Source organism: Gracilinanus agilis, chromosome 5, assembly GCF_016433145.1.
Source record: "Gracilinanus agilis isolate LMUSP501 chromosome 5, AgileGrace, whole genome shotgun sequence".
NCBI classification, from domain to species: Eukaryota; Metazoa; Chordata; class Mammalia; order Didelphimorphia; family Didelphidae; genus Gracilinanus; species Gracilinanus agilis.
In genome coordinates this window covers 15,951,052-15,966,030 of record NC_058134.1, presented here as the reverse complement: position 1 = coordinate 15,966,030, position 14,979 = coordinate 15,951,052, and the positions used below count along the sequence as shown (strand labels likewise).

The window sequence follows — 14,979 nt, the reverse complement described above, 5'->3', positions numbered from 1 at the left end:
CCCATTCTATTGTTTTCATCTGTTTCTTGCACTGCTCATTCAAGAAAACCTTCTTTATTTCCTTGCTATTCTCTGGAATTCTGCATTCCTTTGGGTATATCTTTCCTTTTCTCTTTCCTTCTTTCTTCAGCTATTTGTAAAGCCTTATCAGACAATCATTTTGCTTTATTGCTCTTATTTTTCTTTGGAATTTTGTTGCTGCCTCCGGTCCAATATTGTGAACCTCTGTCCAAAGTATGTCCATAGTCCATAGCATTCAGACACTCTTATCTGCCAGATCTATAATTCTTACCTGGCCATTCCCTAATCCAATTATTTGAATGTACTGGTAGAACATTTGATTTTTTCCAATCTTCTGTATTATTTCATTTCATATTAAGAATATTTTTCAATAATCAGATGCATGAAAGAGAATAAAGGAAATTAAAAATACAAGCATCTTTTTTTTTATTCTAAAGATTTACTGCAGAGGGGAACCAAGTACAATGTTTCTATCCCTCTTTAACTTAATTGATGAACTTTGTGAGGTCCTTTGGCCAACCTGATAAGATTTCCTGAAATTTTTAGTCTGTCCCTTGGCCAGTAGTCCCCAAGATTGTCACTAGTCCATATTCAAATTCGCTTGGTAGCAGAACCTGCCAGGACCTGCCCCCTGCTGGCAAAAGCCTTCCAGAACCTGATGTCTCCCTTCCTACCAGGAGGAGACCTCAGAGGTGTCAGTGAAAAATCCTAAAAAGTAGAATTCTCTTGTTTGAAAATTTTTATTGTTATGCAAAACACACTTCCATATTGGTCATTGTTGTAAGAGCACACTCATACAAAACAAAACCCCCCGAAATAAAACCCAAGATACATTGATGTGAAAGATTACTCCAGTAGTTCTTTCTCTGGAGGTGGACAGCATTACCTGTCATAAGTCTTTCAGGATTGTCCCAGATCATTGCACTGCCTGAGAGTAGCCAAGTTTTCACAGATCATCATCGTCCAGTATTGCTGTTAATTATGTACAATGCTCTCCCAGTTCTGCTTATTTTGCTCTGCGTCGGTTCGTGTAAATCTTATTGTCATTCAATTCTCTCCAGAGATGTATTAGTTCTAACTTTTCTAATATTTAATTCAAAGTAGCACTCTTGAAGGGAAAAAGTTCCCTTTCAAACCCTTGTTTGAACCTGAGAATAGGTTCTCACTCTCTCCGGAGAGAACCCAGATTTTAAATAATGATTTTTGTTGTTGCCCTCCTATACAATATTGTGAATCTCTACTTGTTTTTTTTTTTTTTTTTTTTTTTTTATTTTTATTTTTTTTATTTTTTTTAACCCTTGTATTTCGGTGTATTGTCTCATAGGTGGAAGATTGGTAAGGGTGGGCAATGGGGGTCAAGTGACTTGCCCAGGGTCACACAGCTGGGAAGTGGCTGAGGCCGGGTTTGAACCTAGGACCTCCTGTCTCTAGGCCTGACTCTCACTCCACTGAGCTACCCAGCTGCCCCTCTACTTGTTTTATTTGTTTGTTGTGAATCTCTATGGTTATTTTTCTTTGAAGAAGTAGACATTTGGGTTAAATTAAGGATTTATAGGGAGAACTTGGCATCTCTGGCATTTTTATTAGAGTTAGTCTTTGAGGAAAAAATCTAGTGTCTATGCCCTCCATCAAATGAGATCATGAGTATAAAGTGCTTTTCAAACCTTAAAATATTATAGAAATGCCAGCTTTTTAGCATGGGGACTGCCTGCAGAGAGATGGCATTGAAGATGGTGGGCAATGATAGGGAAATGGTAATAATTGACCTTTATATCATGCTTTAAAGGTTTATAAAGCTCTTTGCATATACTATCCTTCCTGGTCCTCACAACAACCCTATAAGCCTTATAGTATAAGGTTTATAATTTAGAAAGCTAAGTGGTGCTGGGTTTGTACTCCAAAGAGATAATAAGGGAAAAAGCTTGTATAAAAATATTCATAGCCATGTTCTTTGTGGTAGCAAAAAATTGGAAAATGAGGGGATGCCCTTCGATTGGGTGATGATGGAATACTATTGTACTCAAAGGAAAAATGACCTGGAGGAATTCCATGTGAACTGGAAGGACCTCCAGGAAGTGAAGGGAGCAGAACCAGGAGAACATTGTATACAGAGGCTGATACATTGTAGCACAATTGAATATAACTGACTTCTCTACTAACAGCAATGCAATGATCTGGGACAATTCTGAGGGACTTATGAGAACGAATGTATCCACATTCAGAGGAAGAACTGTGGGAGGAGAAACAACTGCTTGAACACATGGGTTGATGCCAATATGATTTGGGATGTAGACTCTAAACGACCACCCCAGTGCAATTATCAATAATATGGAAATAGGTCTTGATCGATGACACATGTAAAAACTAGTGGAAATGTGCATCAGCTGGGGGGAGGGGAGTGGAGGGGAGGAGGGGAGAGTAATAACATGAGTCATGTACAAATGGAAAAATTTTCTAAAAATAAAAATTAAAAAATATATATTCTAAATTAATTAAATAAATGAATTTTTTTAAAAAGAAAACTAAGTAGTGTAAAGGCTAGATCACTGAACCTGGGGTCAGGAAGACCTGAGTTCAAATTCTGCCCCCAAACTTCCTAGCTGTGTGACCCTGGGCAAATCATTCAATTCTCATGAGATAAAGGTCGGCTGTTATTACTTCTATTGTAACTGCATCTTTTCTATACAGACAGTGGCCATGTTGCATAGCTGACATTTCTATAGTTCTTTACAAGTTTGAGAAGAACTTTACCAACACCTTCATTTTCCTCATGTGCAAAATGGGGATAATAATAGCACTTAACCTCACAAGGTTGTTGTGAGGACCAAATGTGATCCTATCTGTAAAACTCTTTGCAAATAAGTATGATTTTCCCCAATCTCCTAGACTGTTTATGACTAAAATACAACAGCCACTGTCCACACTGATGGTTTTTTTTTCCCCTCTAATTTTCAGGTAATTCTTATCGGCATGAATCCGTGTACTTTCCCTCTGACTCAGAAAAGAAAGCCTTGCGTTGGCCTGGGCAGGAATTGTATTATGATGTAAGTGCTTCTTATACACCTTCTGAAAGACAGACATAGCTAAGTAAAGGGAAAAGAGCCCTGGCTCTAGTGTTAGAGGACCTGGATTCCAATTCCAGTTCCCTTTGAGGCTTATCACTGGTGTGACCTTGGGTCAGTCATATCACCTCAATTCTCTGGACTTCAGTTCTCTCATCTGTAAAATGAGGGGATGGGACTATATGGCCTCTGAGTGAAGGCTCGTGTCCTGGACCTGAAACAAAAAAGGCAAAAAATTAAAGGCATCATTCCAGTAAAGAACCCCAAGGAAGGAGAGAACAGGGGTGTACCGAAGAGAGAATGGGCTTTCGCTCTCAGGGTTCTTCCTCCTTTGAGGTCCAACATCCTCAGGAATTCATCCTGCTGCTTTGCATCGTCTCAAAAAGCCCTTAGGAGGAATAAATGCATCCTTTGATGTGAGAAAATATGACCTGCCTGCCTTGAGGACCTCAGACCAAAACCGCTGGCTATACTGAGTGCAAATTTAGAGTTCTAGATTAGAATTTTGAGCTGGAAGCAACCTCAGAGGCTGTCTAGTCCAACCCCCTCTTTTTATGAAAGGAAACCGAGGCCCGGGAAGATGATGAAATAACTTGCCCAAAGTCACACAAGCTCGTGTCTTGTATTTGGACACATGATGTCATCAGTACACCTCTCTCTCCTAGAGCAGAGAGGCAAACTGCTCCATGACTTATTCAGTGGGACCTTGGATAAGTCACTTCACCTTTATGAGCCTCGGCCTCCTCACCTGTAAAATAAGAGGGTTGGACTAGATGACCATCAAGTTCCCCTCCAACTCTGGATCAATGATCTCATCTTCTTGAAGAGCCATCTGGGGGCCCTGAGAAGTTGGATGGTTTACCCATAGTCTATAACCAGTGAAAACATAACCATTCCATAGTCACAGGTAACCAAGATATATCAAAAGTGGGACTTAAACTCAGGATCATCCTGACTTTCAGGCTAACTTGTTGTTAGTCATTTTGGGGCATGTCCAACTATTTGTGACCCTTTTGGGGTGGTTTTCTTTTTTTTGTCTTTTTTTTCCTTTTAGGGTTTTCTGGGCAAAGATGCTGGATTGGTTTGCCATTTCCTTCTCTAACCCATTTTAAAAATGAGGAAACTAAGGCAAATATGGTTAAGTGACTTGCCCAGGATCTCATGGCTAGTAAGCGTCCAGAGTGGCTCTCTAATCACAATTCCATCCTACTTTTCTTTATCTTTGTAAGAATGAAAAATGCCCAAGTCATACCACTAGATTTGAACGGAGGGTCAGTTCTAGGATCACAGATTTTGAATGGCAAGGGACCCCCAAGACCACCTAATCCAGCCCTTTCATTTTATAGCGAAATAAACGGAGAGCTGGCAGGCTAAGTGAATTGCCACACAACTACTAGTAGCAAAAATAGAATTTTAACCTTCTTCCTCTGATTTTGAGATCAAGCCCATTTCCCATTGGATGTGGCTCCTTTTCACTGCTCAGTTCACTGGGATAAACACTGAAGTTCTTTCTGTGTCTTTAAACTACCAACACATTTCCCTGGAGGGTTGTTAGGGGCTAGCTCCTTGGGTGGCCACTGGGAATTGGACGTTTCTCTTACATTTTTCTCCTACAAGCTGCCCCATGACAATTAGTAAAGCTCAATCAAACCCTGAAACCAGAGCCCCGTGTTCTGACCTTTGTCCCTCCTAACTCCTTTGGCTCGGCCCCAGCTCCCCTCCAAGTTAAATAGAGACAGCTCCAACTTCCGGATTTCTTGGACTCAACAAGGGGAACCTTCACAGTTGAAGAGGCAAAGCTATAACTAGCAATGTGGAGGCACCCAGGGCACCCACTGCCAGGGGCAAACAGCAGGAAATGTACCTTCAGTACAACTTTGTAATTCATAAGGTGAAAAGGAGACCAGAAATAATGGGAAAATGTTCATTGAAATGGAAAGGGGAATGAGTTATTGTTGTGGCTTATGGGGTAAGAGCACGGAGTTAGAATATGCTCTTTTCAGGGGTCACGTAGTCCAACCCACAGGACTGGGGGCTCCCATTTTCCTTTTACCTCTCTGGAGATGACAGGAGAGAAGAGCACTGCCACTTAGAATAGCCTTTGTCTAGGTGAAATGTCTCCACTTATAGAGGTAAGGCAGGACAGAGAAAAGGCAAACTCCTGGAGAAGAAGACAAGACAGTTTGGATTTGTGGGATAGAAGAAGATATTAAGGAACTGGGTAGGCAACAGTTTGCTCTCTTCCCCAGCTGCTCAAATCCTGAATTTCTTCTTCCTTGCCTCTTACGCCTTCTACTCTTCTGAAGGCAGGATACCTGTTATATGTTTATGTCCTCTACATTTTTTTTTTTTTGTTCTGAGGCAAAGCTCAAGTTGCCTCATCCTAGTTACAACTCCTTAAAGTAGTCTTTCTTGGAAGAGGGGGAAGTTAGAATGAAGCACCTTTGGAGATCCGTTCTAATTCTATCTTCACTAAAAGACTTCAAATGGTTTCTCCCCAAATTTTTGTGCTTCAATCATGATACCATTTGGGGTTTTCTTGGTGAAGATACAGGAATGGTATTCCCAGTTCATTTTATAGATGAGGAAACTGAGGCAAGCAGAGTGAAGGGACTTGTCCAGGGTCACACAGCTAATAAGTGTCTGAGACTAGATTTGAACTCATGAAGAGGGGTCTTCTGGATTCTAAGCCTAGTGCTCAATCCACTGTACTACCTAGCTGTGGCAAACTCTCTCCAAATTCCTCAGTTGTATTGTGAATGGCATGAATCCTAAACAGCCAAAAGGAAGACAAGAATCACTGGGCACACTGTGCAAATTAATGTCCTGGGCTATTGGGAAATGGAGGCATTTGTCCCTAGGAGCACAGAATGAGAGAAGTGCTTGCCAAGGGGCTTGGCATCCCCTGGACCTGATTGGGCTCTTTGCACATTGCCTGGGTGTGGGGAGGACTTCACAGAAATGCTGGTCATGAAAGCTGTAGATAGAGCCCGCTGGAGGATGAGGAGCCCAAGGCCTCCTCTCAGCCCTGGCACTCAGCCTTTCACACGATGCCCCCACTGTAACCAGCTGCTGCCACCAACAGAGAATCGCCAAGACACGATCAAGCTCTGTTGGGTCGGGCTTCACTCCCTTCTATTCGGACCCAAGTCACAAGACAAAAGTTCGAATCTCTGCTTTGACTTGTATTCGCTGTGCCGCCTCTCTGAGCCTTTTTCCTCGGTGCCCGGCACATTGTAGATGCCCGATAAATGGTGATTAAGAATGGGGACGGTGCTATTTGTGCCACAGGGCTGCTAAGAGAGAAATTGCCTCCCTGACCTACGGGCACCATCTAAATAGGGTCAGGGATCTATTGGGATCAAGTACTGTTTATTTTCTCATCTCGATTATTGGTGTCATTACACAATCTCAATGTTAAACTTGCATAACTTAGATATTATCCTGAGTAAATGGAAACCGTTTCATGAAGGGCTTGCTACGATCCAAGCCCCGTTGATAGATGCTGGGAGACGAAGGCCAAAAGCAGGACAGTCCCAGCCACCTTCATATCCCTAAGCAAGAGCACCCCGAAGTCATCCCAGAAGCCACGAGAATGTTGTCCAGCAGAAAATTCTAGGAGCCCTTCCACGGTGACTCGTCCTTCTGCCTGACCCAAATTCCCTGATGTGGTAGCTTGATTTCTTCTAGCTCCAGCCATTCTTCTAGCTCCATTTAAGAGGAGTGAATAAATGAAGGAGCGAAAGAATAAATGAAAAAAAACCTAAACTGAGGGGGGTAAAGGGAATCCCTTCCTCCCAGGATCGTGAACCTTCTGCCCATCCCCACCAGCCCATTAGCTTAGCTGGAGCTCCAAACAGAGACTTCAAATGGCTCCTGAGATGCGCCAGACCAGCCCACAGGAAAAGGAAGTGACGGGGAGAGAGAGGATGAGGAACGAGACCGTGGAGGACAGGGGCCTTTTGTCTGGAGGCTGGTGGCACAGGCAGAAGACACTCGTGGGCTGGCAGCCCAGCCTCCTCCACGGTCTCATTTTTTAGTCCTCCTTCTCCACGTCACGTCCTTTTCCTCTGCATTGGTCTCTCACATCTCAGGACCCAATCAAAGTCTCTCTGACCCCTCGTTCCTGAAAGTTCACGATCCTGGGAGGAAAGGGTTCCCTTTACCCAAAGGACTCACTGTGCCCTGAGCTCTGAGCTAAGCACTTTATAAATGTGGATCCCATTTGATCCTCACAACCCTGAGAGGAAGGTGCTGTTGTTATCCCCATTTTACAGATGAGGAAACTGAGGCTGACAGAGGCTAAGTGACTTGCCCAGGGTCACACAGCTAGGAGGTGTCAGGTCCTCCTGACTCCAGGCCCAACTTTCTCTCCACTGCAATACTGCATCCTCTTCGAGGCCTTCACTGAACATCCCTTTGGAAGTGACACATTAGACACGAAGGGGCCTGCTCTGCCTTTCCTGGTCACAGTTTATGATTTCATGATGTCCTTCTGGTTCTCCAGAGGCCCCACCCTGCTGACTCATGGCCAACCCATCACGCCCTGCGATCCTTAGCTGGACCCAACCTTGCCCAGGACGAGGCTTCCTCCACTGCTTGCACTTTGCTTCTCCTCCTCTTCTGTATGTCAGTGATCTGCGCTTGTCCTCGGTGAACTTTGCTTTTATTTGCTCTGGATTACTTGTTGGCTAAGGGCCTTGCAGTTCTGATTCTGTCCTCCCAGGGGCTGCCCACCCTCCCTGCCGCCCCCATCTTGGTGGCCTTCCTAAGTTTCATAGAGAGGATTTGGTGGGGGCCAGAATCTGGCTCATTGGGGCGACCCTGGGGGAAATGTTGAACAGCCAAAGCCTGATTTCCATACCCTCCCATCTTCCCTGTCAGCTTCTGACATCGGATCTGGATCCATCAGATCCCCCATAATATCTCCCTCCGTGCCCCCCTCAGATGACCTCTCTTGCAGCTTCCCTTTGTGCATTTGGTTGCCAGAAGGCAGAGATTTGCCTTGCTTCTATTTGGATCCCACCATACCTGTCACAGAGTAGACCCTTAATAAGTACTTTCTCTCTCGCCTAATTCTAATCCCACAGGATCTAACCAACATTCATGAAGCAGCCACGATTTACAAGGCAGCTTCTCCAACCCAACGGGAGACTTTTTCTCAATAGCCCGATTCTTCCCCGCCTCCTTTCTCAAGTTTACTCCTCATCCCTTTCTTTACCAGGACTTTGCTCTCAGTTGTCCTGTGGAAAAAATCTGATAAACCCATTTCCTGGAGGTATTTTTAGCTTAATAGAAAAATAGACTAACCTTTCAAATGCCAGGACAAGCCATCATCCCTGCAGAGCCACCCTGTTGTGCCTGGGCAGAAGGAGGAGACAGGAGGCTCACCTTTACCAGTTATTACACAAGTTTTCCCAGGGTTGATGGTTGGGCTGCCCAATGGAAAACCATCCTCTGGTTTCTAGCAGTTGGCTCTTCTTTGAGGATGAGCATCACAATATGAGAATAACTTGTCAGTCTTGAGAAACTTAAGACGGAAGAATGAACCCATGACTAAGGTGAAGGAGTGAATAAATATTCGTGTCAGCAAGCTGTTGGTCTTGGGCCTCCGCTGACTTGCCTTGGCTGGTCCTCAAACAAAAGCAGTGTATCCCAGGGCCATCTTCAAAGCCCTTCCAGTGTGGTATGTGACGGGCCTGTGCCAGCTCTGCTAGCAGACTGCCTGAGCGCCCTGGGTCACTTCTATGCCCCCAGGAGAGAGACGAGGGAGGAGAGGACTTTTCTAGACTTTCATTTTCTCCTGCATCGTAGCATCTATGTTTTGTTTTGCATATTGATTATAAATATATTAGCATTTTCTATTTTGTATTTATCTTTTAGATACATTGATTTCCAGGTGGATAGAGAAATTTCATATTTATAGTTCAGATAAATATACCTATCAGACAAATAGATTTTAGACTTCTTTTAGATCAAATCGATTCTATATTTTGTATTTATTTCAGATAGATGAAAGACCAACAAACAAATGGATGAACAGACAGAGAAAGACTAATAGGAGTAGCAGATAGACAGGGTACATAGATAGATGGATGGAGAGACAGATAGACAGGTGCAAGAACAAATCATTGTTGAAAATCATTACGTGAGCTAAAAATTTCTTGCATGTGGGCTGATGGCTTCTCTGATCATCCTCAACTGGAGAAATCAGGTGTAGCTGTCCAAATGCCAATTTACTAGCCTCGAGGAGGCCAGGAAGCTTTGGACTGACTGGGATTCAAGGTCAGGCATCCTGTAGGTTACTGAGATCGGGCTGAATCATGGTGCAGTGGAGTCTTTAGAGTGGTTCTGGTGGCCATGTCAGGCTCCCAGTTGGTCTTTCAAATATGGCAGTTGACACAGTTCCTCAGGTCAATATTGGCCCATCAACAGAGTGAAGTATGGGTAATTATGGTCCAGTCCTAGAGAATTTCCAAAGGAAAATGAATGAAAAAATATTTATTAAGCATTCGCCATGTGCCAAGGAATGGCAAAGAACTAGAGATACAAATAGAGAAGCAAAAACAGTCCCTACCCTCAAGGGACTGACGTTCTAATGGGAGAAACAACCCACATCGAGGCATATTGGCCAGAAATGGGACTTTAGTCAGAAAGCTGCAGGGGCAGCGAGTACGGCCCTAGTCCAGGAATATGCAGGAATAATGGCGGAGTTGACTTGGTCATGATTCATCATCCAGGCTGAACGGAAGGGAGGAGGAAGGATTGCTTGGCGAGGAGGCTGCAGAGGAGGGAGCCAGAAGAGGAGGGGAGTGAGGAATGGTGGGGGACTAAATATCCTGAAGGAGAGTTCTAGGTGAGCAGTCACCAGTCATGGCAGAAATTCTTCCAGCACAGTGTGTCCAGGGTGGACGGCATGAAGAAGGCAAGGCAGAAGATCTTTGATCTTTGTGGAGGAGGCATCCCTGGCCCCGAGTAGCTGCTCCCTGCCTGCCTGATTGATTGATTGATTGATTGATTGGTTGATTGAAAGGGCTGGGCCGATCAAGGTGACCTTGTGGAGGGAGGCAGGAATGTGCCTGAGTAGAATTCTTGCACTAAGACAATTGGGATATGTGAATATTTCAGGCACCTCCACTTCAGCCTAGACAAACACGGAGAATATGGCAAACCCAAACTTACGTATCCCCCATTCAATGACCTTGAAGAGTGCTCTGTGACGAGGCAGAAAAGGCTGTCTGTTTGATGCCATAATTGGTATCGCCAAACAGCTTTACAAAACCTGGGGCCTGGCTCACTTGGTGACTTTTTGCAGAAGATGATGGTTATTTAAAACATGGAAATGGGCCTCAGAAGGAAAACAAGCAATTCTCTTGGTGCTAGGTCTCCTGCCTCTGATTCTAGGTCTTGGCAGGTCCAACCCTATGATGATCACCTCCATAGCACAAAGATCCATTGGAGGAGGGCTTGGTGGGGGTGCAGAGACCAATTACCTGGTAACCATGAAACAGAAAAAGGTTTAATAAAAGCATGAGGTGTTTTCTGCCCCGATCCAGAGACGAGCTTCAATGGTCCTGTTCTACTTGGTTATTAATAATCATAACCATCATTTTCGATTCTAGATTCCTAAATTTGATCTCAAGAATACACAGATATACTATCCCAAGCCTCCAAAACTCGTAGCACCAAACACCACCTTAACATCACTGGATCCTTTATACTGTAAACAAGAAGCCAACATAAAAAGAAATCTCGAGCGATCCCACTGGATTACGAGCTACACACATGATTTCTCAGGTATGGATTACCTTTAGGGTGAGCAATGAATAAAAATGAAATACTTGGTAGGACTGTCCACTGTTTGGGCACAGCCCTCACCCCACTTTTTCATCACAACATGGAATGGGTATTGAGGAGGAGGAGTTGGGGTGTAATTGTGGTGGGTGGTTTGGGAAGAGGTAGAGGATGAGTTTCTACCAAGGTAATGTTTTGGAGATACTTTTTTTCCTGGGGGGCAGAGGATTCGAATTTTTCCGTGTTGCCTTGTCCACAGTGGGGAGTGGTTTTATCTTGTTTTAATTTTATCAGGGGGTACATTTGTGCAGCATGGCACAGAAATATAAAGCCCTGGGGTCACGCCCCATCTCTGGCACATACTTTGGGGGCCTGGGCTAGTCCCTTGACCTTTCATTATCCTGAGTGAATCTTCCTAACCTCTACCTTGCAGAGCAGTTTGCTGATCTGCATTAAGAAAAAGGAATTTCCTCACTGAGAATTCCCTATAAATTAATAAAAATCATAGATTCAGGCCCATTCCACTTGGGAAACTTAAATTGGGGAGATAACAGCCAGTGAGCAATTTGATTCTAGTCACCCTATTTTTTAACCAAATAATAAGAACTCTAACATTTCTATTAAGGTATGGGTCCTATAAATCCCCTTGAAATGGATGACTATCATGAAAAGGAGGTAGCCACCTTAACTGGAGAGATAGAATTTGACCCACCACCTGTAAGTAATTACAGTCAACTCTCAGTTATTCTGGGGGAGGGAATCATCCAATTGGCGGGTCCTCTAGGCACTTTGCTTCTTCCCCAAGGCTTCCCCTCGCTCTAGCTCATTCACTACTGTTAGTGGTCCAGGGATCTCGGCTTTCATCCTTTACCTCAAACCCATTGCCACACTATTGGATTATGTTGACAACAAGGAGGGGGAAAAAAGAAAACAAAACAGTTCCTTCTCTTCTGGTTATTGTAGGCTAGTTCAACTATGCCAGAGCTCTGCTGAAACTCTTAGCAGAGGCTTTGATGTGCATGGGGCGATGGGCATTTAATTCTAATGAAAATGTTCATAAATTCTTGGAATTGGTGCATCTGTGTGTATCATCTTGTACATTCTCTTACTCTTGGATAAAACAGACCACGGCTTCCTCCCATTCACCCTAATAATTGAGAGTTGGCTGTATTACAGCATGTAGCAGACCTCAATAAATATTTGTTGTTTGATTGACATAAAAAATACTCAAAGAAATCATCAGAGACTGCAAAGGCATCCAGGAATTTCTTGGTGAAACAAAGGAAACAGTGTAGTCAAATCCCACTTTGGGCCCCCTGTATGCCAGCAGATGATTCTAGAGAAAGTTCCGGTTTTTATGAAAGTTGACCACCGTGAGACCCAGTGTTTACTTAGCCCCCTGGAAATTAAATTTTTAAAAATTTTAATAGCAACTAATAGGAAAGAAAAATGCACCTGTAGCCATCACCACTCTCCTGGATCGCTGCAGCATCCACCAGGGGGCGATGGCGCCCACTTTGGGAATCATTGGTTTAAACTCTCATCCATTACAATGCTGAGACTGGGAAACTGACAGAGATTTTCCTGATTTGTAAAATCTGAGCTTATGGTGCCTTGATCCCCCCCCCCCCCCCCAGCCCTCCTCAGGATAATGCAGACAAGTATGTCATTCTTGGCTGCTACAACCAGTCCAATGACCGGCCAACAACCAGTAACTTTATAAATACTGAAACTGAACATCGAACATTCCTTCATTCATTGATCTTCCCAACACCTTAAAGCTTAAGCAGCCGAGGCCATTTCATCCAGTAAAGTCTGAAGGCTCAATTGATGAAGAGATGGTGGCTCTCTTTTGTAGACAGTACATTCAGACCCCAGCTTCCCCCTTCCCCTATTGGCTTCCCTACAGGACTCTGACTCCCCAGGAAGTAGTCTGATTTTATTCAAGAAAGAAATGTGCAGTTGTACAAATTTTATATAAAGAATCATGTGCCAAATAATAGCAGAAATGAGCATCTATTGTTGGAAGGGAAAAATTTCCAAATCCCTTTTTTCATCATCTCAGTATTATATTTATTGGGGGAGAGAGGGGAAAGCACAGTAAGCCTTGGTGACTTCTGGTTTCCTATGGAGCACCTAGATTCTGGAGATAGGTTTGCTCTAATTATAATTTTTTTAAACCCTTACCTTCTGTCTTAGAATCAATACTGTGTATTGATTCCAAGGCAATGGGGATTAAGTGACTTGCCCAGGGTCACACAGCTGGGAAGTGTCTGAGGCCAGCTTTGAACCCAGGACCTCCCATCTCTAGACCTGGCCCTCAATCCACTGAGCCCCCCAGCTGTCCCCTGGTAAGGTTTTTTTTTTTTTTTTTTAAAGGAAAACAAGAAAATGACTGCTCTTTTATATCTCTGATTTGCTTAGTATTAAAGATACACTGGTATTATATCCATGACCAAAAAACAAACAAACAAACAAAAGAAATACGTGTTGATTGACAAGAACAATCTCTTATAGTTAAAGAGACCATCCCAATCCCATACCTGAGGAGGGGGCACAATTGGCATGTAAACGTTCTTGGATATATGATTTTGAAGTTGTACAATTTGAAGTTTACTTAAGCTTTGGAAACTAGAAGCTCCCAGGGGTTCATAACATTTGAGCACCTAATCTTTTCCCCTCTTTGACTTCTTCCCCACAGCAAGAAAAATCCCATCCAGAATTCATTCCACCCAGGCCTTTAGAAGGAAGAATTTCTCGCATATTACAGGGCCGCCGGCCCATCGAATCTGTAATCCACAACACAGAGCCTGCTATGCCCCCAATATTTACTACGTGCCCCGAATGCGCTTCTAGCCTCCCGTGCAGGGTCCATTATCTGGTACCCAGCCAAAGCGAGATGACGCTCGTGAAGGGCGCCACTCCGAATGGACCCGTGATCCCCAACAGACCAGCTTCTGAAGCTGAAGAGATGATCCGATACGGATTAATACCATCCTTACCGCACGTCCCCCCACCTCCCTGCAAGACAAATGAAGGTCTGTACAATTTCTACAAGATTTACGAGCCAAACCCGTACCCCAAGATCACGGACACTTACAAGAATAACGCTCTGTACTGGAGGCAGCTGGCGGTCAGACCCACCTCCGAGCCGTGCATCCCGTCTCCAGACGCCCCGTACTACGATGACCTGAAGCCCAGCCGATTCGACCAGTGTATAGTGTGGCACAACCCCATCAGCCTGAACAAGCCCAGCGTTCTACCAAACCCAGAAGACCAAGAACCTCCCTACTTCCCCTGTTACCATCTCATCCACGAGCCACAGATTCCTGACATGGGAAATAAAGAAGAAAAAAATCCCCTCAAGTGGTTTCCCAACGTGGAGATACCTCTGCCGGTGACCCGCCTGAAAGAGCTCCAGGACTCCTTCTCCAGGTCCGATGCACAGAGACAACTTCTAGAGTCAGGCGTGGTAGGCCAGAAAGATCTCCGACTTGATGGACCCTTAGGGAGGAGACACGACTTCTATAACTATAATGCCTATTATTTCTGTAATTGATATATTTCTTCATCCCATGGAAACCTAGCATCTGTCAGGAACGTTAAATAAATATATAACACGCTACTCCTGGGGGCCATTCAGCATCTCTGTTAGCAGCCATGACCATTCATTGGCAGATCTTAAGGTGCACAGAGAGCCTCGGGACAAGCCTGGGAGAGCACCTCAGTTGTTGTTAGCTCAGTTTACCAAAGGAGAAATTGAGGCTCAGACACGAAGAGAGTGAGAGAGTGAAAAGCATTTGATTATTGAGCTTTCTTTACTGTTTCTATCTCCAGTGCCTAGCATAGCACTTGGCACTCAGGAAGAGCTACATAAAGGATCATTCGTTCATTCATTCATTCATGCTCACTGTGGGCCAAGGGCTATGATTAAGCATTGAGTATACAAAAACAAAACAATCTCAGACCTCAAGATTACATGACCTTGTTCTAAATAGGCCTTCCTTCCCTCCTTCCTTCCTTCTTTCCTTTCTTCCTTCCCTCCTTCCTTCCTTCTTTCCTTCCTTCCTTCCCTCCTTCCTTCCTTCCTTCCTTTCTTTCT

General features: G+C 44.1%; 1 protein-coding gene across 1 annotated transcript in view; it reads left to right on the top strand.

Moving 5' to 3' along the window:
• Positions 1-14,979, top strand: part of C5H7orf31 (chromosome 5 C7orf31 homolog) — a 51,203-nt gene that overhangs the window by 32,448 nt on the left and 3,776 nt on the right. Inside the window, exons 5-8 of the mRNA XM_044678861.1 lie at positions 2,977-3,065; positions 10,706-10,880; positions 11,503-11,594; positions 13,579-14,349. Of these exons, the coding sequence (XP_044534796.1) occupies positions 2,977-3,065; positions 10,706-10,880; positions 11,503-11,594; positions 13,579-14,349 (1,127 nt within the window). The remainder of the gene's footprint in view (positions 1-2,976; positions 3,066-10,705; positions 10,881-11,502; positions 11,595-13,578; positions 14,350-14,979) is intronic.